This window comes from Accipiter gentilis, chromosome 8, assembly GCF_929443795.1.
Source record: "Accipiter gentilis chromosome 8, bAccGen1.1, whole genome shotgun sequence".
Taxonomy (NCBI): Eukaryota; Metazoa; Chordata; class Aves; order Accipitriformes; family Accipitridae; genus Astur; species Astur gentilis.
Window position 1 is genome coordinate 25,604,970 of NC_064887.1, and position 25,837 is coordinate 25,630,806.

General features: G+C 37.2%; 1 protein-coding gene across 5 annotated transcripts; it reads right to left on the bottom strand.

Annotated features, from left to right (window-relative positions):
- Positions 1-345: 345 nt before the first annotated feature.
- On the bottom strand, positions 346-25,202 carry STXBP3 (syntaxin binding protein 3). 5 transcript variants are annotated; one of them, XR_007506864.1, is made up of 21 exons: positions 25,108-25,202; positions 20,360-20,409; positions 19,541-19,622; positions 17,222-17,298; positions 16,507-16,585; positions 14,982-15,082; positions 14,153-14,326; positions 12,825-12,979; positions 11,874-11,964; positions 11,080-11,204; positions 9,531-9,635; positions 8,943-9,000; positions 8,654-8,719; positions 8,123-8,203; positions 7,320-7,458; positions 6,610-6,716; positions 6,055-6,153; positions 5,093-5,178; positions 3,342-3,490; positions 1,215-1,472; positions 360-1,095 (listed from the first exon to the last, which is right to left on the bottom strand). XR_007506864.1 is itself a non-coding variant. In XM_049807135.1 (20 exons), exons 1-20 carry the CDS (start codon positions 25,148-25,150, stop codon positions 1,004-1,006), a joined length of 1,959 nt encoding a protein of 652 aa, XP_049663092.1. In that variant the 5' UTR covers positions 25,151-25,191; the 3' UTR covers positions 360-1,003. The 5 variants fall into 5 exon arrangements, 2 of the variants coding, with proteins under 2 accessions (XP_049663093.1, XP_049663092.1); XR_007506866.1 differs by lacking the exon at positions 14,153-14,326 and having other exon boundaries at positions 25,108-25,191; XR_007506865.1 differs by lacking the exon at positions 8,123-8,203 and having other exon boundaries at positions 25,108-25,191.
- Between the last annotated feature and the right edge of the window lie 635 nt (positions 25,203-25,837).

The window sequence follows — 25,837 nt, forward strand, 5'->3', positions numbered from 1 at the left end:
TTACAGAATTAATACAATTTAGAATTTATTTGATCCCTTCAGCACAAATTTGTGTATTTCTTAGTATGTAACAAAGTATAAAACAGTAAATTCTCTTGAATGCATCAAGTTTGGGCGATTGGTTTACTTTTTGCTTTTCTTTTCTAAATTACCAAGTAATTTGAAAGATTCAACTGCTTCCCTTCTTTCCCCCTCCTTTTCCCCTGCCCCTGCTCCCTCAAAAAGAGAATTTACACTTAAAATTTTGGAACTTCTATATCACAGGCAATTCAACTTCTAAAACAGACAAGCTACGTAGACACAATCATAAGAAAGTTTGTAAGAAATCAAAGTTTTTTTAAAAAGCTGTAGAATAATCCCTGTATATACTTAAATATAAAGTGTACTTCAGTGCACAGTTGCGGCATTTCTCCAAAGTTATTTATTGAAATTAGAACTGCTTAGTACTTCTGTGATTAACTTTCTACTTTATCCACCACCATCTAAAAACACCTTTTGGTTTTTCACAGTTACATATATTTAAAGAATTTTCAGAGAGTTATTTTACAGAAAATATTACAGTTTAAGACACCGCACTTGTGAAATATTTTTACCATAAACTCATATTTACAGATATTTTACTCTACCTAAGAACCTAGGCCCTTTTTAATTTAATCATTTTTAGAAGTAAACTCTATTATAGAAAGATTTCACAGTTCTCAAAGATAATTCCAGTTTATATGTAATCATGATAACTTTTAGCATAATTTGTTAGGAACGACCATGCCCTTTTGAAAAAGCACTTACAGTGTAACATTGTCTATACTAAATACAACCTAAGAAACACACGTGTTGATTTTTTCCTCTCTCTGCCTTCTACTCCCCCAAAAAAGCAGCAAGTTTAAATTACACTCCATTAGTCAGAACCATATAGTGTCCTGGTACAGTATTTAGAAAAGTCAATTCCATAAGGATATGTACATACTATTTGTCTTTTCCTAAAGCATCATGAATACCACAATTTCTATTCATCCTTAATGCAGACCATATCCTTTGGTTTACTAAGGCTCTTCACTTCATCCAGTAGTCTTTTAGGTGTCAAAATATGAGTAGAACCTGACAAAAAAACATAAGTATTAACTACATCAGTCTGAAATTATGACTTTTAGACATTCACTCTTTAAATAAATTTAAAAAGAAAAAGATCAGTTTCATGCCAGTGTTTTTTACTGTACCTGGAAAACTGAAAAGTAGAACAGTTCAAAGTGTTTTCATGTGTTATCATATAAAGCATCATCATACAAATATAAATGTCACCATTAGGTAGGCACCGTTCTTCTTCCGCACAACAAGAAATTCAGACATCCAGATTAGGACTCTTTTCTTTGGATACAAGTTTCAAGTCCCTGCTCTGCCTGGTTTGAAACATAGGCTTGAACCTGGGCCACTTTCACTGTATGCAATTGTCCCAGCCTGCAAGAAATCTGCCCATTCTGTGAAAGGGCAAGTTAATGACAAGCTTTATCCTAGAATCAAGAAACCATCTGGATTAAAGATTATTGCAAACAGTAGTTTTCAACAGAAATATCAGTTACAGAAAATTGGCTTTTACTGACTAACATTTCCTTGAAAAATTTGCAACAAATTCCAAGTCTGGACCAGCAAAGAAAATGCTTATTCTTCTTCAGGAATGCACAAAATACCTCTCTTGTTCTCACAGACCGTGATCATAACTTCTGCTGTCAAGGGTCACCCTACAGTTATAAAGGGAACTCTCAACTGTTTAAGATTAGGGCTGTCTTGAACAGTTTAGCCTTTAGTTTTAGTAGTGTCAATCCAAATGGGCTAATATTCCTTGAGTTCTGGATCAGGAATACAGGAAGATTTTCATCTTACAGTAAGCCGCGTGGAAGTTTGGCAGTTATCAGCCTCCCTTGGAAAATAGGGCTACAAACAAAACTACAAGAATCATCTCTAAACAAAAGGGAAGATGGTTAGTGCCAGGTACTACAGCGAGTGACCTACACTAAACATGGTTTTGTAAACAAGTCTCAGATGAAGAAATAGTCTTGTTAAACTACATTCCTGTTGTCCTAGTCTTTCCATTGCAACTCAAAACTAGGACTAGCATTAAACCTACCTCAACCACCACCAATAAAACCAGCAAACAAAAAATAAATCAAAAAAACTGAACCGTACATGCACACAACTACAACACCCCCCACTATTTTGAGGTAACAGACTCTAGATCTCAGAATCAAGGTTGTCATTGCTTTAGAGAAAAGTATTTATTTATTTAAAATTATGATAGATACATATAATCCTTTTCGAAACTCAAGACTAAATTTAATTGCCAAACTAGAATCATCTCAGGCATTTTAGGATGCTTTAGATGACCCTGCACCCAGACACCAGCTGCCACTGCAGATGGATACTGGTCTCTGGTAAGGTTCTAAATCATAGGAGCTCTGTTTTGATATATCATATATGAAAATGTTTTAGCACCTACATTTAAACAGCATTATAGGAAATGATTATTTGAAGCACAGCAGCTGATGGAACAAGCATTTGCTGCCTCTGAAGTATTAACTAAGAGATTACTACCCCAGCTGGTAATTCATGCATTTACTGCTGAATCTTAAGAAGATTAGGTCGATTACTTCAGTTTTCAGGGCAAAAGCTATAAATCATGGTGTGGTTTGTGTAAGGTCTCTGAAGAAACCATGACAAGGACTAGAAAATGTTGCAAAGTCAACTGAGCTGCACTGAAAAAGTTTTTTTAAGTTGGTTTGGTTTTGGGGGGTGGGGTGGGTGGGTGTTTAAAACAAAAACAAACAAACAAAACCAAAAAAACCAAAACACACCAAACACCCACACCACACTTATCTTCCCTTTCTCCCAAAGTGAGTAATTTTGCACTAGTCTGCCAGCTTTCCTACTACTTCCAAATGCAATGAGAGTAGTAAGTGTACCTGAAGGTAAAGCACAGGCAGATGCAAAAGTTTGTGAGGAAACCGTAATGCAAGGAAACATAGGTCTGCTTAAAACCTTTTAGCTATACATGAGGCTATTTCAATAATACATTTCTCTGACATAATTCATGATGATTCTTCTGTAGAGCATAACTGTATGTATTGTTCTCAGTATCTTGTTGCAAAAGAAAACCCAAACATCAAGCAATCTAGATAAATTGAAAAGATACTTCCTAAGTGCATAGCTTTAAGAAATACGCTTATACACTTATATAGTATATAGCTTACTTAACCAACTTAGTGAATGTAAGAAAAAAAAAGATTCTTACATTTTCCAGAAACACATGTAGTAAACCCCTACATACCACTCTTTTCTCAAGACAAGCTTACCAATAACAACTTCACAGGACTTGTAGACTTGAGAAACTTCATAAGCACTGCGCATCTCAGAATACGTAATTCCTCCAATCACAAATATAATTAATCTTGCACTACTCTTTCGCTCATCTTGATAACTAGCTTTAGGTTTCTGGCGAGCACTGTAAAAGATTTCGTAAGATGACATTTATATAGCTTTATTGATTAATTTTGGTAAAAGTTATACACTTAAGCAGTAACAATTTCTGTCACGCAGTTCTCGGTTTGATTACAACTGCAGCAAAAGAACTTGGATGAATTGACAATAAAAAGAATTTTAACAAAAACAAGTTAGCACATTACTCAGAAACTATTCAGTTACCACAAAGGGGAAAAATACAAGGCAGAAACCTTGCTGCACACAGCTTACACAAAGGACTTCTACTGAGCAGCTAAATTCTGCATGCTAGCAATTCCAGAGGCGTTTTTCATGAGAGGTTAATTTGAAAAAGCTAGAGTCTTAGGTTTTTCAGTCTCCAAGTGTGAAAAGAATCTCTAAAAAAAAAAAAAATTCGGCTGTTCACAAGTAAGATTCAGATAGATAGGAACATAAAAATAAAGCTCTTAAATTATACTTTCTAACACACATACAGTAAATTGCACATTCAGATTAAATCATCTGCAGTCCTGATCTCTCTTTGCTAGGGTGCCTAAAAGATTCCCAGATTTCACCAGCCTACAAGACAGAGATCCAGTTACAATGTACAGCAACTCGCCCTAGTGTTTGTTTCCTTGCACTGACCATCATAGTGCATATCCAGGAACATAAGGACACACCAACAGTTTTGTTAGCAGTGGAAGTAACAGAACTATTTTCCTAAGGCTGTGTACCTGTAACTTTTGTCTTTTATTTAGTAAGGTACAAATTCCAATTGAAGTGTGTCCTCCACATTTAGGATCTGTATAATGTTTCCCTCCCTAGGAATTCCAGCATCTGATTAGCACAGTGAGCATTCCTGCGTTAGAAACACTCTTATCTCTATACAGCTTTCTCACCATTTAAATAACACTGCCACAAGTGATAAAGCAGTCAAATTGGCAGGTATTGGTCATGAGGTTCAAGGATAGTGGGCTTAAAAAGGGAAAGAAGGCACAGTACAAGTTAGTGAGCTAAAAAAAGAAATTCCAAAATCACCTCTCAGTGCTAGTTAGTAAATATGCAAGTACACAAACACACCATTTCACATTCATTAGCAGAGAATTCGTTTCAAGACCTCCAACTTCTCTGGACTTCTCTAAATCATCACGACAACAGGGGTCAAATGTCTAACAGGCCCATATTCCCTAATGAGGGGGCCTACGCGAGTTTACCTTACTGAAGTCATTAAGAACACCACCACCACTACCACAGCAGAAATAACTTTCAGAAGAAATTCTTTTTGTCCAAGTCACAGTATACTGATAATCCATTCCTGAAACTACTTCACTCTAAAAAGCTCAGTGGTTTAAAATTTCTCATTCTGGGAATATGGAAATGTTATTTCTAATTTTGAAGCAAAAGGGAGATACTCCAAATAAAAAGCTATATATGGCTAAGAAGAGTTATTAAACTAACAACCAATTTCAGTATGCTTTAGATGAAATAAAAATATAAGTTTTACACATTAACATTACCATAGTTAGACGATTTCACCACTTGTAAACGCACTTTTAAAATGCTTTATAATATATATAACAACACTGAGAATTGGGTAAATTATGCTTCAGGAAATTAAACGATTTACCTTACTGCTCCTGAACCATTCCAGGTAGGAGGACACTGGGAACAATAAGGCCAGTCTTTTGAATCTAGTTTGTTTTCTATGGCATCCTGAAGGGCAAAACAAAGACCCACTTTAAACAAACATGGAGACCCAAAACCCACCAAGTTTCAACTTCCAGTAAGATGTCTAACTGGACTTTAATGCCAGCACATGCAAGTTCTTTGAACAACCAGTCCCAATCAGCATCTCATGAACAACACTCCTCTGTAACAAAATGCTAGACCACGTAATATTAAGAATTATTACAAGGCTTCTGTATTTCACAAGGAATTGGGAGTACATATGCTTTCTTTGTAAACATAATATTGATTTAGCTGTTCAAATTTCACTAGCAGCTTTTCATCTCTAATGATCCTAACATAATTAATGTCTCTATAGCAGTATACGAGAGAAGTTAGGGCTCCCTGAAGACACAGAGGAACATGTGAAAGTCACCAAGAATCTATGAACGACAGCAGTGGGTCAGACTAAAGGTCCAGTGAACTCACTATTCTGTCTGACATCAGTCACTAAATGATACTTAGGAAGAGGTTTAAGAACAAAGCAACTACATTTCTGGCAAGTAACATTTTCAAGCCTCTACCGATCTACAGGTTAGATTTGAATTACAGTTTAAAGACCCACTGGAGAAAAAAAAAATCCAGATCTTTAAATGACACTAAACACTGCCAATCACAGGACAAGCTGTTCAAAAAGACTTTTTGCTTTCACTTTCATTTGCTTCACCTTTAAAATGACCTCCAGTAAAGAGCACTGCTAACACACAGCAGTCTAATGTTCTGTATTACAGACAAACTGGAAGTGATCACTTTGCTCAGACATATTTAACAAAATACTTCGGAATTTCAAAAGATTGGCTATAACTGCTCACTTGAATAAATTTCTGCACTCCACCCATGAATTAACTAGTTGGTCAAATTTACCTCCATAACATCTTTGATAATAGGCGTCCACCTAGAAAGTTGATAAGTTTCTTCTGAAGAACGGTCCCTTCTTTGGTGTTTATGCTGCTGAGCAGCAGACTGAAAAAAAATTTCAAAACATAGTTGGATTGTGCAGCGTATTTGGATTTTTGAAACTTATTCCTAGTTAGTAGTGGGGGAGAGGGGATCAGTAGGAAATTTTAAAGAAATAATAATAACAACAAAGAACAATTAATACCTGTAGAATTCAGGATACACTAGAAATACTGATTTCAGAGACAAGGAACTAAGTTGGCATTTCCAAAAAAAACAACTAGCTCAAATCACCATCTGATGATTCTAGAGGGAATTTTATAGGTATCTTACTTTGAAAATTATTCATGTTAATTGTTTAAAGGATTTACCACTTAAACACATCATAAAAACAAGAATTCCTAGTAACTGCCTGCTTCCAAAAAAAAGAACCTGGATAATACTGCTAAGAGTTGCTGAAAGAGCTGTAGACAACTGCTTGGGTGGTAGAAAATTACAAAAAATAAATAAATACATTCTTACTGAAGAGATAACAGGAACGTCAAGGTATTTCCAATTTCTTATCATATCACTATCAGTTTCTATTTGTACATTCTGGATCAGCTTGTCCAAGTTCTCCTGGGTAGTTCCTTTGATATAAGGAAAACATACAACTTAATTACCACGTGACTGTAAGACCAATTTTGTCTCACACATTTTGGGCTGTTATTTAGTCATGGATTAATTTTTTTTATTTGGCCAGTCTACTTTAAGTTTAACATAATACTTCAGATAAAGTTTTGTTTAATGGTCCATTTTTGAGACCAAAACTCAATATTGTTATAGATTCCTCAGACCAACATTCTGCCAATTTCCTCCTCCTCTACTACAAATTCTTCCCCATTGACTTAATTTTCAGGTTGCAGTGGACATGAAGATCCCCCTCTAACAGCTTCGATACTACGTGAAAAGAAGAAAATTTAAACTGTTGCACACACTCAAGCACAGGAATGATGCTAAAACACTGTATGGATCTGCACTTGTATTGAACCTCTTAACTCCTTATCAATAGTATCTTTGCTACTAATTTGAGAGAAGAGAAGCTACAGAGGATGGACAGTATTTGTTTTAAACTTGGCCATCAACTCCAATAGAGATATTTAAGTTAACTAAAAATACTGGACTATCCCAAAACTTTAGTTGAAGTCCATAGCACTGGCAGAAAAACAAAAAAATAGGGCAGCTTATCATACCATTTGTGCTAAAGATATACAGGAGAATAGCTCGAATTTTGTCATAGCTCTCATGACTTTTGTTAAGCAGAACTGGAAGGAGGACTCTCATTGAATCTTTCACTTTTTGACCTTCTGCATCAGTTCCGAGAGCCAAGTCCTAAATTAAAAAAACAAAACATGGTTTTAGTGAGTACTCAAAAAAAAAAAAAAAAAAAAAAAAACAACAAAAAACCCACATTGTTTTGTGTGCTTTGAAATGCATTTTTTTGAAACCATAGGTTTCAGGAAACAATCAAGCTACATCAATTTAAATTCAGTATGACAAGTCTTTGACTTAATTATTTCAATAGTTAGAACATCATAATAACAATACATAACATTCAAACATTTTTAAATGTTTGCTATCTGGAATTCCTATCCATTTAAGTTATAGTTTTTAACTTCAGATAAGTAATACAATGTAATGCCTCACCCTAACAGGTGCTTTTCCCAGACATTTTAAAAGGGCTTCCTTCTGCAGAAGATAGTAAGGCAACTTCATAGGAGTTTCGAACAAAGAACAAACAAAGATGATCCTTACACAACTCAGCCAGATTCAAAGACAAAAAAACAGAACTCTAAAAGCACCTTCTTTATTGGCAGAGTAAGAGCCTTGTATATCTCACTTAGCTTTAATACTATTACCTCAAAAAGCAATTGGGGGGAAAAAAAAAGGCAAGAGACACTACTTTTGTCAGTTAAAAACAAGCATCTAAACCTGGGAACAAAAAAGTTGCATTTGCAATAAGTTGTTGTTTGGTTTGTGGGTTTTTTAAACATACCTGTTCAGTTTTACAGAGCCTTTCTATGTTAGATTTGAACTTGCTCATGCAATCTTCTGCTAAGTTAAGATGAACAACTTGCTAGAAGAAAAAAAACAAACAAACAACAAAAACACACAAGCTGCCATAACTTACCTTTTTTTTTTTTTTTTTAACATATCAAGCAATCGTTTTCACTGGTTACAAGAGTCAATCCTTCAACTATCCTTCAGTACCAATCAGGCATTTTCTGTGTTTTACCCTTCACTGAGAGACTGACCCCCATAAAACCTTTTAAAACATTAGACTGCTTATGCTATCTTCAATCCTCAAAGCACACAAATCATTTAAGTGGTTTTTCACATACTAAAATGAAACACCTGGAAAAAGTTTTCTTCTCCAAATTTTACAGTAGGTGAAAATATTAATTTGAAGAAAAGCTATATAGCACACTTAACAAGAAAATGACAGAATAAAACTAGACTTCAACAACACAGGAAGTTATAGCATACAAAAAGATGTATGAAGTTGTAGTTACAAAAGACCCCTTACCCTACTAATCTCTTTACGATAGTGCGGCATCTTTTTCATTAACTGGGCCAGAGCAGATATCGATAACTGTGAAGAAATGATACAAGTTGAAAATTTTTCCCCCAATATTTGGCATCCTTTTTTCCCTTCCTGTTGCAGCCTTCCTGACCCCCCTTAACCCCCCCAAAAAAATTGCCATTGAGATAAGCCTCAAGTTCTGTAACAGGTCCATGAATTACACAGATCTGATCAGCTGAAAATAATTAAATTACCAGAAAAAAACAACAATACCTTAAATTAAACAACTTACTTTTCCTTCTGTTGCTTTTCTTTTTGATGAAACTTCTTTCAAAAGTTTTGGTATTTCCCTAAGAAAAAAAAAATAAAGGAAAGTAAGAACTGTGGTGCTGTTGCATTTGATTAAATCTTTTCTTAAGATCTTTACTTAAAATCTTAGAAGAACTGTGCAACAAGAACTTCTGAATTAAAGTAAAAGCTTCAAATACAGGTCTCCTTCAGAGAAGAGAGTGGGTTTTGACAAAGCAAACTGAAACATTCTGGTTACAATGTCTGCATAATGATGCAACAACTTGCTAGTACTTCATGCAAAACAATCCCTTCAGATTTAAAAGATTTAAAGATACTTCCCAGGAAATAATTTTATTTCCATTTTCCTCAAGAACTGAAATTAACATTAGTAAAATGGCATACCTCTGTACATACTGTATTTTTGAAAGTATGTTTTCTTCCCGGCATCAATTATTTAACAGGATGCAGTCTATATTGTAAACCATCTTCACTACTGCCTGTATTCCTGCTTAGCAGCTCAAATACATTCCCTCTCAAAGAAACTTTTATAACTTAAATATGTAAGTAGGTTTTTTATTTATTCACATACTCTATCACATCTGCAATATGCTTGTGCCGAATCTTCACCCAGAGCTCATCATCTTCCTCCAGAATTGCCTCCCGTTCCTTCCCAGCAGGCCCTTCTGTTTTGTATCTTCCAAGAGAGAATTCAGACAGTTGGTTTGTTTCCTGCCCTCCCCCACCACCCCAATTCTCATAACTCATTAGACTCTTGTTGTTGTTTAATCAACATACATGGCAACAGCAATAACGTACACAGGTTTTAAATTTATAAGCCAAGCTATTGCCCAACACAATATAATTTACATAAGGATTTTACAGATTACATCATTGAACATAGAACCAGCAGATTAATTTTAGAATGATTCTTTGGGGCAATAGCTTCTAGACATTTTTTTAAAACAACAGTAACTAGAGTTTCAATCATACATGCACCTCAATTTCTTTTCAGCTTCCAATGTCAACTTCCCTTTGGCTTCAAATGCCAACTGTGTGCAAAGCAACACACACTGAGACTGCAAAGTGCAGCCTTCTATATGTACTGTAAGACACTTTGTAACTCTGAAGAAAAATTAAGTGCCATTCAGCAGCTAAATAGACTAAGTCAGACAAATTCACCTATACAAGAAACATGCTTCACAGGATTACAGACAAGCTATTACTTTTCTACAAACAAAAATAAACCTATAAAGACAGCAATCATACTACACAAGTTTCACATTTACAAAAACTCACAGTGTATATGGCCAGAAAGCAGTATAAAACAATTACAAGATTAATTGTGAAAGTCGGATCACAACTACCTAGAAAGCACACACTGCTACATTTTCATACCCAGTAAGTTTCAGATTCATAGAATTCTACATTTTCTATGAAAACACTCACTCGGTGTTTCTGACAGAAGATACACATTCCTGTTTGCTTAACTAAACAATGAGGCCATTAGGTCTCACTGTAGCGGATCCTCAGAAAGCAAAGTCTTACCAAAATCTTTGGCGTCAGAACAATCTGACAGCAAAGTACATACCTTATGCAACTGTCACACTATTCCAAATAGTGATAAAATAATGTTTATAAACTGAATATGGCTTACCTAAATGTGCATTTAGGAAAGAAACATGTAAATTTTATCAACCATGCAAATTAAACAACTAGAGCTATAGAAGTGAGCATTTCTGAGAAATAACTACACTTTTTCTCAGTATTTAATTACTGGTCTTGTTTGCCTTGTTAGCCAAGAAGGTTGAGAGTATGAAAGAAGAGGTAGAGAATCTGAACATGCACTACCAAGGTTTTGCTTCACGTCTAGTACAAAGTTCATCGTTTTTAAAAAAAATTCCATTTGTTAGACTCAAAACTTAGCAAAAATGCCAATTAGATCCTACCTAATCTCCACCAAATGAGGAAGCTAACAAAAAGAGGAAGTTACAAATCCAAAAGGAAAGACTAATATTAAGTGAAGCAAACCTTACGTAATATAAGGAGCTAACGTTGCCATGGTGCAATTCAGCTAAACAGTTCCATAGATTTTGTAATGAAAAAGAAAGTGTTTAGATTTTTTTTAAAAAAGTACTTGCTTGTAAGTATCATTTTCAATTGGTAGCAGATCATATGCCATTGCCTGGAAGGTGAGTTCATGAAGTACAGTTGACACTGGGTCAAAGCCACGATCAATTATTATTAGTTGGGAGTGGGTTTTAGCCTAGAAAGCCATCAAATAAATGTAAAGTTAAGACATACAGTACAACATTAATGCATGTTAAATCTATTTACAGTAAGTTACTGCACTGCAGACATTTTTGGAAAAATAACTGAAAAAACTAAGTAGTATGGTCCAAGTATTTATCAACATATATAGAAACAAACATTTAGATGATAACCAAAACACAGTGGTTTTAAATACTAATTTTAAGGCAATGCTCTTAGCCCATTGCAGTGCCTTCAGTAACCTCACTTAATGAATAAAAAAAATGTAAAGAAAAACACACACAAAGAAGTCTTCCCACTGGCTTTTCACAAGTAAGCGTGCTGTTCGTTTTTCAGAGCAGGTTATCTATACTGTGCTGCAATACAGGAAAAATAATTTCCAAACATTCAACTGAAAGTTTCATTTTAGGGTCATAGGGCAAATTTTTCAAGTACAATTAGTTTGATCACACAAATTATATTTGCTTACATACAGATTTACTGTATCAGTTACTACCTCTAAGTTGCTTTCACACACAAAAAAAAAACACCTAAATGGCAACTAGTTGCCTTTATTAATAAATAAAATCTGGGTTTGTAGAATGTATTATCAAAACATATTCCAAAGATTATTTTTTTTCCCAGACTTACAAAAAAGAAGCAAACATTTTAGCTCACTTTCTACCTTTATTTGGCTTTTCTCATCAGTTTTGTAGTAGTTTTCAAGACTTTTTTCAACAAGCTGTGCAAGTTTGCTGGCTTTATCAGATGGTCCGCTGGGAAAAAAAGGAAGCATGCAAAAATAACTTAAATTTCTTCATTAAAACACTAAAATGCTACCTTTAAAACAGAAAGAACTCCCTAGATTGATCCTCTGGTTTCACGAACAGTTTCTGAACTCCATTCTAAGTATTTCCAATATATTTTCACTCTTACATTATGATTCCAATCTTTGAATGCTTCAGGTATTTCACACAGTAGAAACAGCTTCAACCAAAAGACTGACATTAGCTGGCATATGGCCCAGCACCTAAACATCTGTCTCAGAGGTAGGAAACGAGAAAGAAAAGAGAAAAGAAAACAGTCAAGCAATTATTTGTTACCTTTGCAGAGAATAAGGCACCACTTCACATTACACCACAGAACATAATTCTTGACCATCATTTCAGATGCCTAGTTTGACTTCTGTACTCTATCAAAGCTCAGAAGAGGTATTTTCCTCAATACTTCTACTACAAAGAAATCCTGATCGCATCTGCCTCAGCAATTTATGAATTCCTTGATGCCAAGCGGAGTTGCAAAACTACCAACAGGCGCAGTTCTGTTGCAGGATTGTGCATGTGATATATCAGAATGCAGCATATTAGAACGTCATCCTACTGACCAAATGTGAAACTAGCAGTTTATGACAGAACAGGGTATAGTAAGTACTGTTATATGAACACAAACAGAGAAATAATTCACTGCTCTGCCTACACTTCACAAATTCCTACAATTCCATATTTCAGAGTTGTGGATTAAAAATAATTAATCCACAATAAAAGAAACTATGCTGCAGCCTCAAGCTATTACAAAACAATGTGGGAAGTCCTAGAAGTGAAAGCAACTACACAATACAACACTATTTTTGCCCCACCTTTTATATCGTACTCCTGGATTCTCATCTAGCGTGGCACATAAGGTAACAATTTGTTCAGCCATTACTTGCATTACAGCATCCTTATCCTTTGTCTTTTCCAGAGTTGGACTGTAACAGCGGTAGAACGCATCAGGGACATTGAGAGTAAATACCTATGTAAAGCACAACCAAGAAAAAAAAAAGGCTTAAATTTTATCTATCTTTCTAAAATATTGGTTAAAGAATTGCTAATACTTTAAAACTACATGCTGTAATAAAAAGTCATACATAATGTACTTAAACAAAAAAACAAACAAACCCGTACTTCAGTCCTCTTTCTCTGTTCTGTTGAGCTCATCTGCTTCTTGTTCACACACTCTTTTCCTCTATTGTTCTCCTCCTCTATATTAATTACTATATTTTTCAAATTGCTTACTGTCTGTACAGATGGAGGGATCTGAGACAGGCAGAACTAAATACCATCCACTGTCTCATACAGAGCCATACAATGCAGTATCAGAAAGATCACAGAAGGTATTAAGTTGAATTTGTTTAAAATAGAATTTTACATATTGTATCTGTTTATTATAGGAAGACTTTACCTCCAAGAACTGAAATTCTTTAAATGCATTAAACCTTGATAAGAGATGTTTAGTACCACACAGAAGAAAAACTTTCAACAGTTCAGTAAATGGAATGCAAACATGGAAACAATCCCATTGTCAGTAAATGGATTTTCTCCACCTTCAAATGGACTCTAACTACAGAGCCAAAGAACAACATCCATCCAGATAAAGATGTTTGTTTCATTTGAGTAGATAATCACTTGGACTTTGCCCAGAGCTCAGTCTGATTATATACTCTTATCACCCCAGAAAGCAGGCCCAGGGATTTTTAATTAGGAAAACCAGTTAACATTCTCTGTTCCTTTTGTAAGGATTCAAAATGTTCTCACAACCCAAAATACTGAGAACACTAAACTAAAAATTAGAAGAGACTAAGTGCTACTTATTTTCAACTTTAGAAAAGTAGTCCCAATTTCTACTTTCATTGTAAGTCCTCCAGAGAATGAGGACAACAAAATTTTCACATGCCTTTTTTGGTAGAGAAAGCTACAAAACATTTTCTTAAAAGCAGCTTTAGCATTACTCCCCAAAAAAGTTTGAAACAAAGCTTGGGAACATCAACACTACTGAAAAACAAACAAACAAACCACCACACTACTTACTCTCTGATGGCTTCTCAATCTAAATAATAAAGAACCTTTATTATAAAAAGGAGTGTGACTTCAAACTAAAACTGCATCACAATAAGACACAGATAGCAGCAGCCTGTCCTATACTCACCCACCACTTGGTATATGTAAGAGTTCTGACCCTTGCTATGCTCATAAGGTTTGAAGAAGACAGGAAAGACTTGTGGGAAACGTTCACGGTTAGTTCTACAACTCCCAGTAGCGGACAGGGTTTAGGGGCTTCGCTGTAATAGTGAGTATCAGAGTGCATTTCAGCCTTCTGTACCTGATGAAGTGCATGAGCAACAAATTATTTCTCAACACAATACCCTCTGTGTGGTTTCGCATGGAAACTGTTCATTGTTTTCCATTGGTCATCTCAGATTTTTGAGAAAACATGGTTTCTACATTTTCCTCTCGATAAAAAGTTTGCCAAGTTGCTCTGGGTTTTGTTTCTTTTTTTTTTTGTGAGGCTTTGGTTTTGTTCCACTCCCCTTCAATTCTCTTCATCCATTTGCTCTCTTTTCCCGATTTTCACAAAGTAGTTAGTTCTACTTATTCCTACACACCAACCTACCTAGTCTGTCAAAATGACACCTCAGTATAAGTAGTGACAAACTATACTGCTTACTGAAGACAAGCCAGAATGCTTTCCTTCTCTTAAAGAATAGATTCCTTCACTAATCCCTCTACGGCAACTGACTCCAAGTCTCACAAAAAGGTCAAGTGCAAACAGTAAAGCTTTGAGTACAAGGAGCATTTTTCATCTGAAAAATATAGACAAACACTGGAAATATGCCAAAACAGCAATAGGTCTCACATACAGTTTTTCAATTAAAAAAAAAGCTACATTCTATTTAATTGTTTTCTAGCAGGTCAACAACACCTGAAAATAGTGCTCCAGACTATTTTCTGCTGTTGAGATGAAGAATTAAACTTACCTGAGACTCATATGGGAAGAAGGAAATGTTGATCTCCTTGCATCTCCTTATTGATTTTGCACAGGAAGACTTAATTTTATTGAAAAGGTTGTCAGGACAAACTAGGGAAAAAAAAAAAAGAGTCTAACTATAAATAAATTGTGCATATTCCAGTTAACTCACTTACAAGCTTACAGTATTCAGAACAACCAGACAGTTCTGAATTAAGAACCAATTAACAGTAATATACAAAAAAGTTGCCAAATCTTCCTGAAGTGAAAGAGAATGTATAATCAGTATTTTGTGTTTGCGATCTTTTTCAAAAAGCATCACTGGTCATTTTTTACTAGCTTTTGGCAAGCAAAGTTGTACAACACTTGTTAGCAGTCTGCAGCAGTGAAGGATATTGATTTTATCAAAGCAAAAGTTTCTGCTATTTCTTCTCATATAGGAGACAGAAAACATTTCTCAAGCTACAAAAAGGCTAAAGGGAGAAATAATGTGTACATATCAAACAGCAAAAGACAGAGAAATATGAAATTATCCATCGCAAATGTGTTCCACTACACTTATAGGCTACATTGGATCCCAGTCTAGAAACTGAATTTAAGGAATATTTGGATGACACAAATACTACACAGACTTGGAAGCAACAGTGCTACTTCTCCAACTCCTCTCAACGTGAAAAGTTTTGGCAAGCGTTCAAACTGAAAGCTTGCACACTTGCAACAAAGGAACATACAGCAAGACAGCAGTATTCTTCCAGAACAGTAATTTGCTGCATCGGCATAAAAAGAAACAAGAAACAAAGTTTCCACTAGTAATTTGGTAACTGTTTTGAGAACATATGGTAGCAGATACACACCATCCACAGTGACAGCCATGACTCAGTCTCTGCCTTCAGCAGCACATCGGGGCTTTTTGTTTTCCCTTCTTTACATGCCACTCTAGTCATGCTGACTGACTGCAGAGGAACATGCAGTCACATGAACCCCATTTGCACTAATTACCTCTGCTTTGCAATTTATATCATGTATACAAGGGCTAAGCAGGCACCTTCTTTCAGGTGATGGGAAAAAGCTGGCTCACAAGTCTGAAGAAACTACCTAAAATAACCAATTACAGAACATTGTTCTTGCAGCAAATTCTCACACATTTATATTTTTTACTACTATTCTGTTTATATGAGATACCTAGTTTTACTTGAATTGTCCTCCTCCGCACTCTCCAACATAGGAGAAGACTGGAATACTTTAAAAAAAAAAACCCAAACCAAAAAAATCCCCACCAACTAGATCACCTAAATTAAAAGCTGAGGTGGGGAACGATCAACGTTGTCTTGTAATTGTGAAAGAAATTACTATTGCCACATGGCATGGTGACCACGTCCTGGCAACCCAAATGTGGTTAATGACTTGAGTCTCAAGTCTTCTCTCAAGAAACAGAACCCCGAATTTTCATGTACTGAACTATAGGGAAGAAAGCCGAGAAGCTTACTTATTTACCTATATAAAGTTATCAAACTACAACACAAAAGCTTACTTACAGTCAGTGAAATACACATATGCTGCTTTGTATCTGCTGGATGATTTAGTGATGAAGTCATCAATAAGTCCATCTACAGACTTATGGGGGTAGGAAAATAAGAAAAAAAAAAAATCATTGCAGCATTTCACCTTTCCTCACATACCAGACAAAGCTTCTCCCAGCTTTCCTCCTGCCCTGTTAATTACCCAGTCCCACTTAGTAACACTGCAAATTAACATATAAAAAAAACCACTTAAGTAGAAGATTTTCAATTCCAGACCAAGAATAATAAACAATTACAGAAGGTCAGTCACACACCAAGATCACTTTAGGAAGCACACAAAGCAGGATACTTGCATCGTTTTCCACATATAACAACGCTAACATTTACTCTCTCAAGAATTTTTAGGAATTAACAGTAATCTCTAATAAAAGACATTACTTTGAATCCTATTGTTCAATATATTGCATCATTATTTGATACAACACCTCTTTCAGTGAGGTTACTAATATCTAAGCAATGAAACAGTGCCTCCATTGATCAAAAGGTACACATTTGCAACATAGTCTATGGTGACACTGCATTGTCTTTTCAATATGGAAAATTAAGCATCACACAGGAGCATCACACAAAATGCAGAAGTACTGTATAGTTGTACACATTAATAAATACTTTAAAATAAGATTGCTTTTCAATCTGAAAGATCTTGCTACACTTTCTTTAAAATACTAACCTTTTTGGTGGGTGTTATGAAATATATTGCTTTCATGTGTGGGACAGGCTCACGGTTTTTATATACATTCTCCACCACTATAAATTAAGAAATAATACATTTTTATAATTAAGAGCTTTACACATTTGTGATGAAAGCCCCATACATACTATAGAATAGAGGTGATAAAAATAAAATAACAGCAATCAAGTTGTACACAAAATTAGTGGCAAGGACCTATCTTCTGCAAAGAGGGCCTTGATTTTTTTATTTATTATTTTCAATACAGTAAATTACCACATGCCTTCTTCAACTCTCAGTCTAGTGCCAACTAAATTTGGAGGACTAGATTTTTCCTGGCTATTCTACCCAAGCAGAGTTTTGCCCTCACACAGGAAGGTATGCCAATGCAAGCATGATCAAACTGTGGGGCCCAGTATGAACTATGTTGCAAGAGAACTGCCTCAGCAAGATCATTCTTTTTCCAGCACATCAAAGGAGAGGGGGAATGAAACTATGCAGGGCATCATTTTGGACTAGAGCCTCTTCTGTCCTTTGTTTTCCTATTTCCTGTGCAATTACTCTGTTTCAATATAATTGTAGGCATAAAATAGACATTTTCAGCATATCAGCTTCACTCAACTCTCGGGTTTCTGTTTAATAAAGTCATTCCTCTATAGTGTTGCAGCACAGTAGCTTAAGAATGCTGAGAGATTCATGTTGCTCAGTAATTTTGTGGAGGAGGAACAAGGAAGATAAGTAACATCAGACATCTGGATGTGGAAAGACAGGTTCTTTTCAGTAGTTTACTCACTCAAAATAAAAGGTTTCTTGTTGACTAACAGGATACACGCTCACTGAAAGTTTCTCCAAAGGATAAGTAGTATTTCTTATGATTAAAAATACACTCCAAAAAGTGAAATGTATAGAGCTTTGCTATTCTACTTCCAGAAGAATCATGTTATACTGAATAGTTGGAGTAAGAAGAGTCTCACTATTTATGGAAAAATAACTAAGTCTAAATAATGCTCTCTTACAAAAGTGTTTCTAAAAATCTAAACCTAAAGCTAAATAAAAACTAGATCATTTACATTGTGTATTCAATTTCAAAAACAGGCAGCAAAAAAGGTTGGCAGGATGATACACTAATAAACATTACAGACAGGTCAATCATAAAAAGCAACTTTGAAAAGTGTTTTATGATAGGAAAAACATCCTTTAAATTGTAGGGGAAAAGAGCCCATAAAATTTACTAGAGAGAAAATACTTCTTAAAAATACACGTAGAATAACAAAGTCTTAGCTAAATCGACATACTGCATAACTGAGATCTATCACAATCAATCTATTACTCACTTTTGACAGTGGCCAATATCAAGGAACAGGAAACACATTCCAGCACATAAGAAATTCCACTCCACTAGAAACTACTCTCAAATTGTTTGGAAAAGTGACAATCTAATTACTGTTAATGTTGCTTATGGGTTTATTCTAGTTAAATTAACTATTGCTATAATTTAGTTTTCAAGTTTTTATGTTTGTTTTTTTTTTAGTTACAGAAAGGTCTCTTGTTTTGAGTGGAGACTAAAATATATCTGGACATCAAACCCAAATTTAAATTCTTGCCTCTATCTCATCCATTTGCTTGCAAACACCTCTCAGTTTGTCTATTACTGTCTCCTGTTCTCATTTTGTCTTCAGTACTTAAGTTTCTCTGGCCTTGTATCCTAACTCTACTGTTCATGAGCATAAATGAATTCAAAGCAGCTGCTACTACTGATTTACAGAAAACACTAGGAAAAAATGCAGAAAGTAATTTGCCTATTCTTGCACATTTTGCTAACATTGCTTAATTCTTTACTGAATTGTTTTCCCTTAACTTCAACTGACAGATAATATCCTTAAAATCATTCTGTGACAGGTAATTTTCTCATTTACCCCATCCTGGACATTAGCAAACAAACATGCACACCTCCTACCTTTCCCCCCCCAAAAAAAACCACAAAAGAAAAAACCCAACCAAACAAAAATGGATTTTAAAAGTACAAAACCAAAACACAAAAAACCCAAAACTACAGTGATCTTTAGCAAAAGAACTTTTAAAAAGGGTTTTAGCTTCTAGGCAGAGAAACATTTGATTTTTCATTTAAAAAAAACCAAACCACACAAAATCACAAGTGGGTAATTACTGTACAAGCCAGAAAGTCTGCTAGTCTAATATCCCATAGCTACTTCATCAACCAAATTAAGACAGTTTCTTGCAAGGGTACCATCAATTTTATTCCTTCCTTTTTTCTTATCAGCATATTGCCATCTGTATATTAAGAAGAATTATGCTTACCTGTGATACCCTCTGCTAGTAGATCAGTCATTTTGCAGCACAGTGACAGTAATTTAGTAGTGTAATCATCTAAAAGAATTATCTAAATATATTTAAAAAACACAAGTATTTAGATTAATTAATCAGCTATAGTAAACCCATGTTATTGCCTTAACAACTTGCCATGGAAATTTGAAGCTGAAATCTATTTTATTACTCTACATCTTATCATCACCTGCATACAGCAACCTTGCAGTGGGATATTAATCTGAAATAGCATCAGAAGGCAGCTCCCTACATATAGGATTTCAAAAGATGAGCTCCATCTTAAATAAGTAGCTTGTGCCCACTACGCCTACTAGTAAGTATTTTAAAACTTCAACACCAGTCTTTTGAATTTCTGCCAATTTACCCCATGGCCTGCTTAAATATATTGGTACTTATTCTAAAACTGTTTTGCAGCTAAAGCAGCTCTAATAGCTATCAATCGTACTGCTGAATCCTGCTCCACATGTATTGCATGGCAGTATGATTTTTTTGAATTAATGAAGTACAAGTCTTTCAAAAGAAAAGTGAAGAGAAACAGAAACAGTTTCTAATTTTTTTCAAAACTTAAAAAAAATCAACTAACCATTTGTTCTTCCTATACTAGCTCTTGGATTTTTCATTATGTATGATAGACATTTGAGTTCACAGAACTGAAAACCATTACTTGGATAGAAAACAATTTTAAGTTAAAGTGCTAGCCACTAAGTGATACTTATTTGTTGTATCCTCAGTGATACAGATTACTTGAACAAATGATTCTAACATTGCTACAAAAAATATCCAAAACTGTACCTTCCATTCTTCCTCTTTCCTGCAGTCATCAAAGACTAATGATTTTAGCTCTGGAAGAAGAAACATAGACAGTTTATCAGTTAGAAGAATCAAATTGTTAGTAAAAAAGAAAAAATAATTCACCCATTTAGACTCATATCATCAGAGACCTAAAGAAGAATTTAAAAAACACCCCACTGATTAATACCTCTACAGAATTCTTGACCACAAACTGTACCTGCCCATTTCAGAAAGATGTAGCTAAATTTTTCATTTTTGCTAATGATAAGCAGCTCCATAAAAATCAGTCCAAATGATCGCAGGCCTGTAAATATCTCACTTTATTTTTTTAGTGAACTATTCCACCAAATGGATTGTGCACATGCAAACAAATTTAAGCTACTCTAAGGCAGGTGGACCAACATGTTCACAAACAGACTTATTTTAAAACATAGGCTAACTTAAGTGTCCTTGTTCTTTAGAATTCCAGAATAAGCCTAAGAAAATACCAATTCTTTCAGGAACTGAAAGTTATCTTAAATAAGATGTATCCATTATCTTTCCCTGCTACAACAACTTTGGAAGAAATGTCAATTAAAAAGCTTGTATAGGGTTCAGCAATAGCAGTTGCATGTAGTTATGACCCACAGCTTTTAAAGATCACCAGAACCCAGTTGCAACTTTGAGGATTGGCATCATCAGGCTAACGCAGACTTGATCTCACAGCAGTGGTATATATTAATTAAAAGTCAGAAGATTTTGGCAGCCATTTAAAACCTGGTGTTTATAAACATAGGAATAAAGAGGTCTGATTATTCTGTTCTCTCTTCCCAGAGAACAGAATTTCAGGTTAAGCTGATGACTACTGCTGTCTGTTAAAATAGGTGGACCTTTTTCCAAAAAAATGAAAGTAATAGAAACAGAAGCCTAAAATACAAATGAGCAAATTCAGCACACATTTTGTGATTACTGCCGAGTGAAAGAACTGTAAGAATTTTCAGAATAGTAGATGCACATACAACAAAAGCTACACCTATTTCTTCAGTGTTTATTAATATATTCACTTATGTCCAAGTCCCTTTGGCATGACACTATCGCAAGATACTCCACCTCTACCCCCAACCTCCAGCGCCTCAAAATTCAGCAGTTTCTTCCAGCTAAGCAGCCTACCAGCTCATCCAGCCTTCATTTCATTTCAGTTTCACCAATTCTAACACTGCATAGCACACAATGCTCCCAAGATGTCACACTTCATGCTTCTCATGGTTGTATTTTACACAGACATCCTACACAGACTCTTCCAAACCAACACAAGTTTCTTTTGAAAGATGAGTAATTTGTGCTTTCGCTTTCCAACATGCTCAAGTTACTTTTTGCAGCATTGACATTCTTCATAGCAACTTAAAAACCTTACACTCTGCTCCATCTAATAAACTGACAAAAACACTGGTCTAAAAGTTATTTAAGCAAAAATCACGTTTCAAGAGGGATGCAATTGGTTTATTTTGTTCATGCTGCTAAACAATGTAACTCAAGCTAGGTTCTCCTGAACCTTTTTCTGCTTATACAACTCCCGAAATCCATTATCATTCCTCAAACCTGCCTTCTGGGTTGCTTCGAAATCCACAGTTTTCAACAAGTTCTAGGTCTGCTTAGACTGGTGTAGAGACCCCTATAATTTCTTTGGATATACTCTCTATAAAATTGCAGAACACTCATCACTCCATAGCTGCTACCAAGATGTATTTGTTGGTATCATCTGAATCCAGAATGTATTACAGGCTCATTTTTTCCTATCACTTTTTTTACTGTGTATTTGTTACATTACATTTTTCTAGGTCCGTACACAAGGTGTAAGAACAAATCTTTAGCCTCATGAAAATTTCACTAACCTTCATATTTTCTGAGAAAACTCTTACCAAGGAATTAGTCCTTAGCATCACAGAGTTCTTCTTAATAGAGTGCCTGAAAGCCTTGTTCAAAATATCAAATATATTTTTTTACAATACTTCAACTTACTTGCCTATAAAATAAACCAGAACATACAAATGCATAATCCAGTTGTGTCTTGAATTTCATTTCTGTAATTAAAAATAAAGTCAGCTTTCTCCCACCATGAAAAGAAATTTTATTCTAAGCTATCAGTGTACCAGATACAATGTACTTGCCCCTGCAACATTCCAACTGCTGTTTGTTTTGTCCTCAAGCTGCAGCTCCTTTACTCAAATAACTGACCTATGCTGGTTTACAGGCTCTCAAAATTCTCATTTGTCTGCAGTAAGCATTCTGAATGCACCAAATCCAATCATAAACCCAGGTATGAATAGTGCTCCGTTTCTGTCTAAGCTTTCATTTCCTTCTCACAAATTTCATACCAAGTGTGCATCCTAACTACCTTCTCTAATTTTGTCATCTCTGAACACATTCAATTAGTTTAAGGCATTTTTCTTCTACTTTTACTTCCCGATCCAGATAAAAACTACCCACAACCCTGACAGAACAGCAGACTGCTAAATCCCCATGTGAAACAAAACAACCAACCAACAAAAAAAAAAAGCGCAAACCACATCTTGGCAAAGTTAATGACCCATTTATAACACACTTCCTGAAGAAAGGACTAGAACAGCTTTCACTGTAAGCAACTGTTCTGGAAAATAAAGTTGCAGAAATGCTGAATCATTGAAGAACAAATATAGATATCTATGGCTAGATTAGAATCCTATTACACAAGTATAGAGCAGATTTTAAAGTTTCAAATAAAAATTAAAGACAGAATCCGTTGTACAAATAACCTTATTTACAGATACACACAGAGAGATGCAGTACATAGTTAATTTTACAATTTTACCCACAGGAACTACTGCCTCCTAGATAGAGGTAGCATCTCCCACCCCATAACTGTGAACTTAACCAACAACAAACTTCGGTGAAGTAACTTTTTCACACACTTCTGCTTTGATTCAGTCTAAAATTGCACCTTACAAAAAAAGGCTATCATGACAGAAAGAGGGTTCTTAACAGCACCATACCTGACCACAGGTACAACACTCTTTGTACACACACAACACAGGTACAACTTCACCTATTCCCAGAACAAGATACAAACTGACAACAAGCCACTACATGAAGCATCAGCATCACTGACATTATCTTCAGACAAACCAGCCTTAAAAAAAAAAAAAGTTTGCTGAAACATTAGAAAGCAGCAGTTTTGGGCATTGAATTATCCATAATCGAAGTGCTAGACAATGTCTAAAACTTAGTTTATCGTTGTAGTCTTGGAAAGAGAAGACTAACTAATTATCTAACAAAGCATTCTTTTCAGAAGAAGATTCCTTTTACAAAGTTTGCAATATAAATGTTTTACTATTCACACTGTTTCACCATCACTCCAATTTTTCCTTTCTCACGGTCTTGTCCACACTGGCAATGCCATTTTCACAAGTCCTTATACAACCTGATGATGCACTAGCACTTTGATCAGATTCCCTCCTCTTAAGGTCCAAGTCTTCTATAAAACACCTCAGGACAAATCAATCACTTTACAGTCAAAAAGCACAGAGTATGACAGGACAAGCAAAGCAGCAAAAGTAGGGATTTCTAAAGGTCACATTTTAAACAAAAGGGTTCTAACTGATGCAAGCAGGGTACAGATGTCAGCAATTGAGGACTGAACACCACAGGAACGGGCTGCTTTCCTCTTTCTCCCCTTTTTCTATCTTCTCTTGCAGTGAGACAAGCAAGCAGATTGAAGCTTGCAGGTGGAAGCAGAGGAGGAAAACACTGACAAGAAGGCAGCAGGACCATCCAATTTCAGTGACAGGCAGTCACTAGGCTGGCTGAGCCGCTCACGGAGTCACAACCTCAGTACAATTAAGTCAAGTCTGGCATGAGGGGGCTGCTAACGCCTTTCCCCATAAGTCTCACAAGTACCTCAGCTCTTCTACGCCGCTAAGACATGGAGCGGTCACAACTTCATTTTTTGTAACAAACACCAGCAGAACCTGTCCCTAAACATAGGGATAAAAACTTGCAGTTTATTTATGAGAGTACCTGGGGACACCTTCAGCTTTTTCTTCTGAAAACTGTGAAGCCCAGCATAAAGCAGGCAGTGCCACTACGTGACAGACAACCAGTGAAGCCCCTTCCGAAGCCGGGAGCACTCTCCAAAACAACCATTTCGGGAGCAACAAGGAATCCCCTGAAGAGCCGACTTCACCTTAACCTCTTCAAGAGCTGGCATGGCTGGCCATATAGTTCACCCTTATCTCGGAATAAAGCAAAAACGTTTCCATCCAGGTGCTATTACGGCAGGCACCGACGGCACCACCGCAAGCCGGGGCAGCCGCCTCTCGCCACGCCGACAAGTCACTAGCTGAAAGAGCCGGGAAAGAGCAGCCACCTCCAGCCTCTGCCGCACACCGGGCTCCCCACAGACCCGCCCGGGCCCAGCCCAGCCCAGCTCTCCCGCCACCCGCGGCAGGCCCGCCCGCCCGCCCGCCTCGGCTCCGACCCGCAGCGCGGCTCCTAACGCGCCCCCAGCCGCGCCAGGAGGCGCCCCGGCCCCACGCTCGGCGGCCAGCGGACCCTCGACCCCAACACGCCGGGCTGCGGGGAGGCGGCGCCTCAGCGGCAGCGGCGAGGATTCCCGGCCAGCCGGCCGGCCCGCGCCGTCGCTCGCTCGCTCGCTCGCTCGCCCGCCCGCCCGACCCCACGCCGCTCCCTGCCCCGGGGGGGAAAGAGGGCGCAGAGCGGTACCCCGCACTCACTCTGCCAGACCAAGCTCTTCAGGCCCCGCACCGCCGGCGCCATCTTGCTTGCAAACCCCACCTCGCGCCGCGCCGCTCCCTTCCGCTCCCCGGTCCTGCCCCGCCGCGCCCTCTTCAGAGGCGGCGGGCGGAGCCGGGCGGCGGCGAGGTGCGCTGGCTGCTCCTGGGGCGGGGCGGGATTCCCGCCGGCCGTGCCAGCCCCTCCGGAGCCGTGCCAGCCCCTCCGGAGCCGTGCCAGCCCCTCCGGAGCCGTGCCAGCCCCTCCGGAGCCGTGCCAGCCGCAGGGCCCCCTTTCTGTGTGATAATGGGGCACGGAATTCCCGCTGGGGAAGGGCCCCGTGACCAGGGCTGGCCCCCTGAGGAAGGAGCGTCCTGTCGCCCCTCAGAAGGTGAGCCCGGGACGCCGGGAGCGGCCTCTCGAGCCCCGAGGCAGGCTCCTTGTGCGGTGCGGGGAGCAGCCGGGGGGGCGGGAGACGGCCTGGCCGGGGCGGCCTCTGCGAAACCTGCCGTGGTCCCGGGTCCCCTCGGGGCGTAAAACTCTCCTCGCTACCGTGGCTCCCTCATAAAAGCTGTCCCGAGGTTCCCTGTTGACGTTCGTGTAAGGCACCGAAGAAAACACGCTCTGTTCATAGAAAGATACCGCTTCTTGACGCCTAAAATCACCTGTCAGAAGTTACATAGTTACATACAGTTATGGAAAACAGAGACACGTTGTCAAAAGGGAACTGGC

What these genes read in the sequence shown, in the direction of transcription:
- STXBP3 (XM_049807135.1), bottom strand. Translation starts at nt 25,150, where the DNA reads ATGGCGCCGGCGGTGCGGGGCCTGAAGAGCTTGGTCTGGCAGA. An exon ending in TCTTCCCATATGAGTCTCAG is followed by an intron (nt 14,327 to 14,981) that starts GTAAGTTTAATT and finishes GCACTTCATCAG; the next exon opens with GTACAGAAGGCTGAAATGCA. An exon ending in GGCTCTGTAAAACTGAACAG is followed by an intron (nt 7,459 to 8,122) that starts GTATGTTTAAAA and finishes TTTTTAATTTAG; the next exon opens with GACTTGGCTCTCGGAACTGA.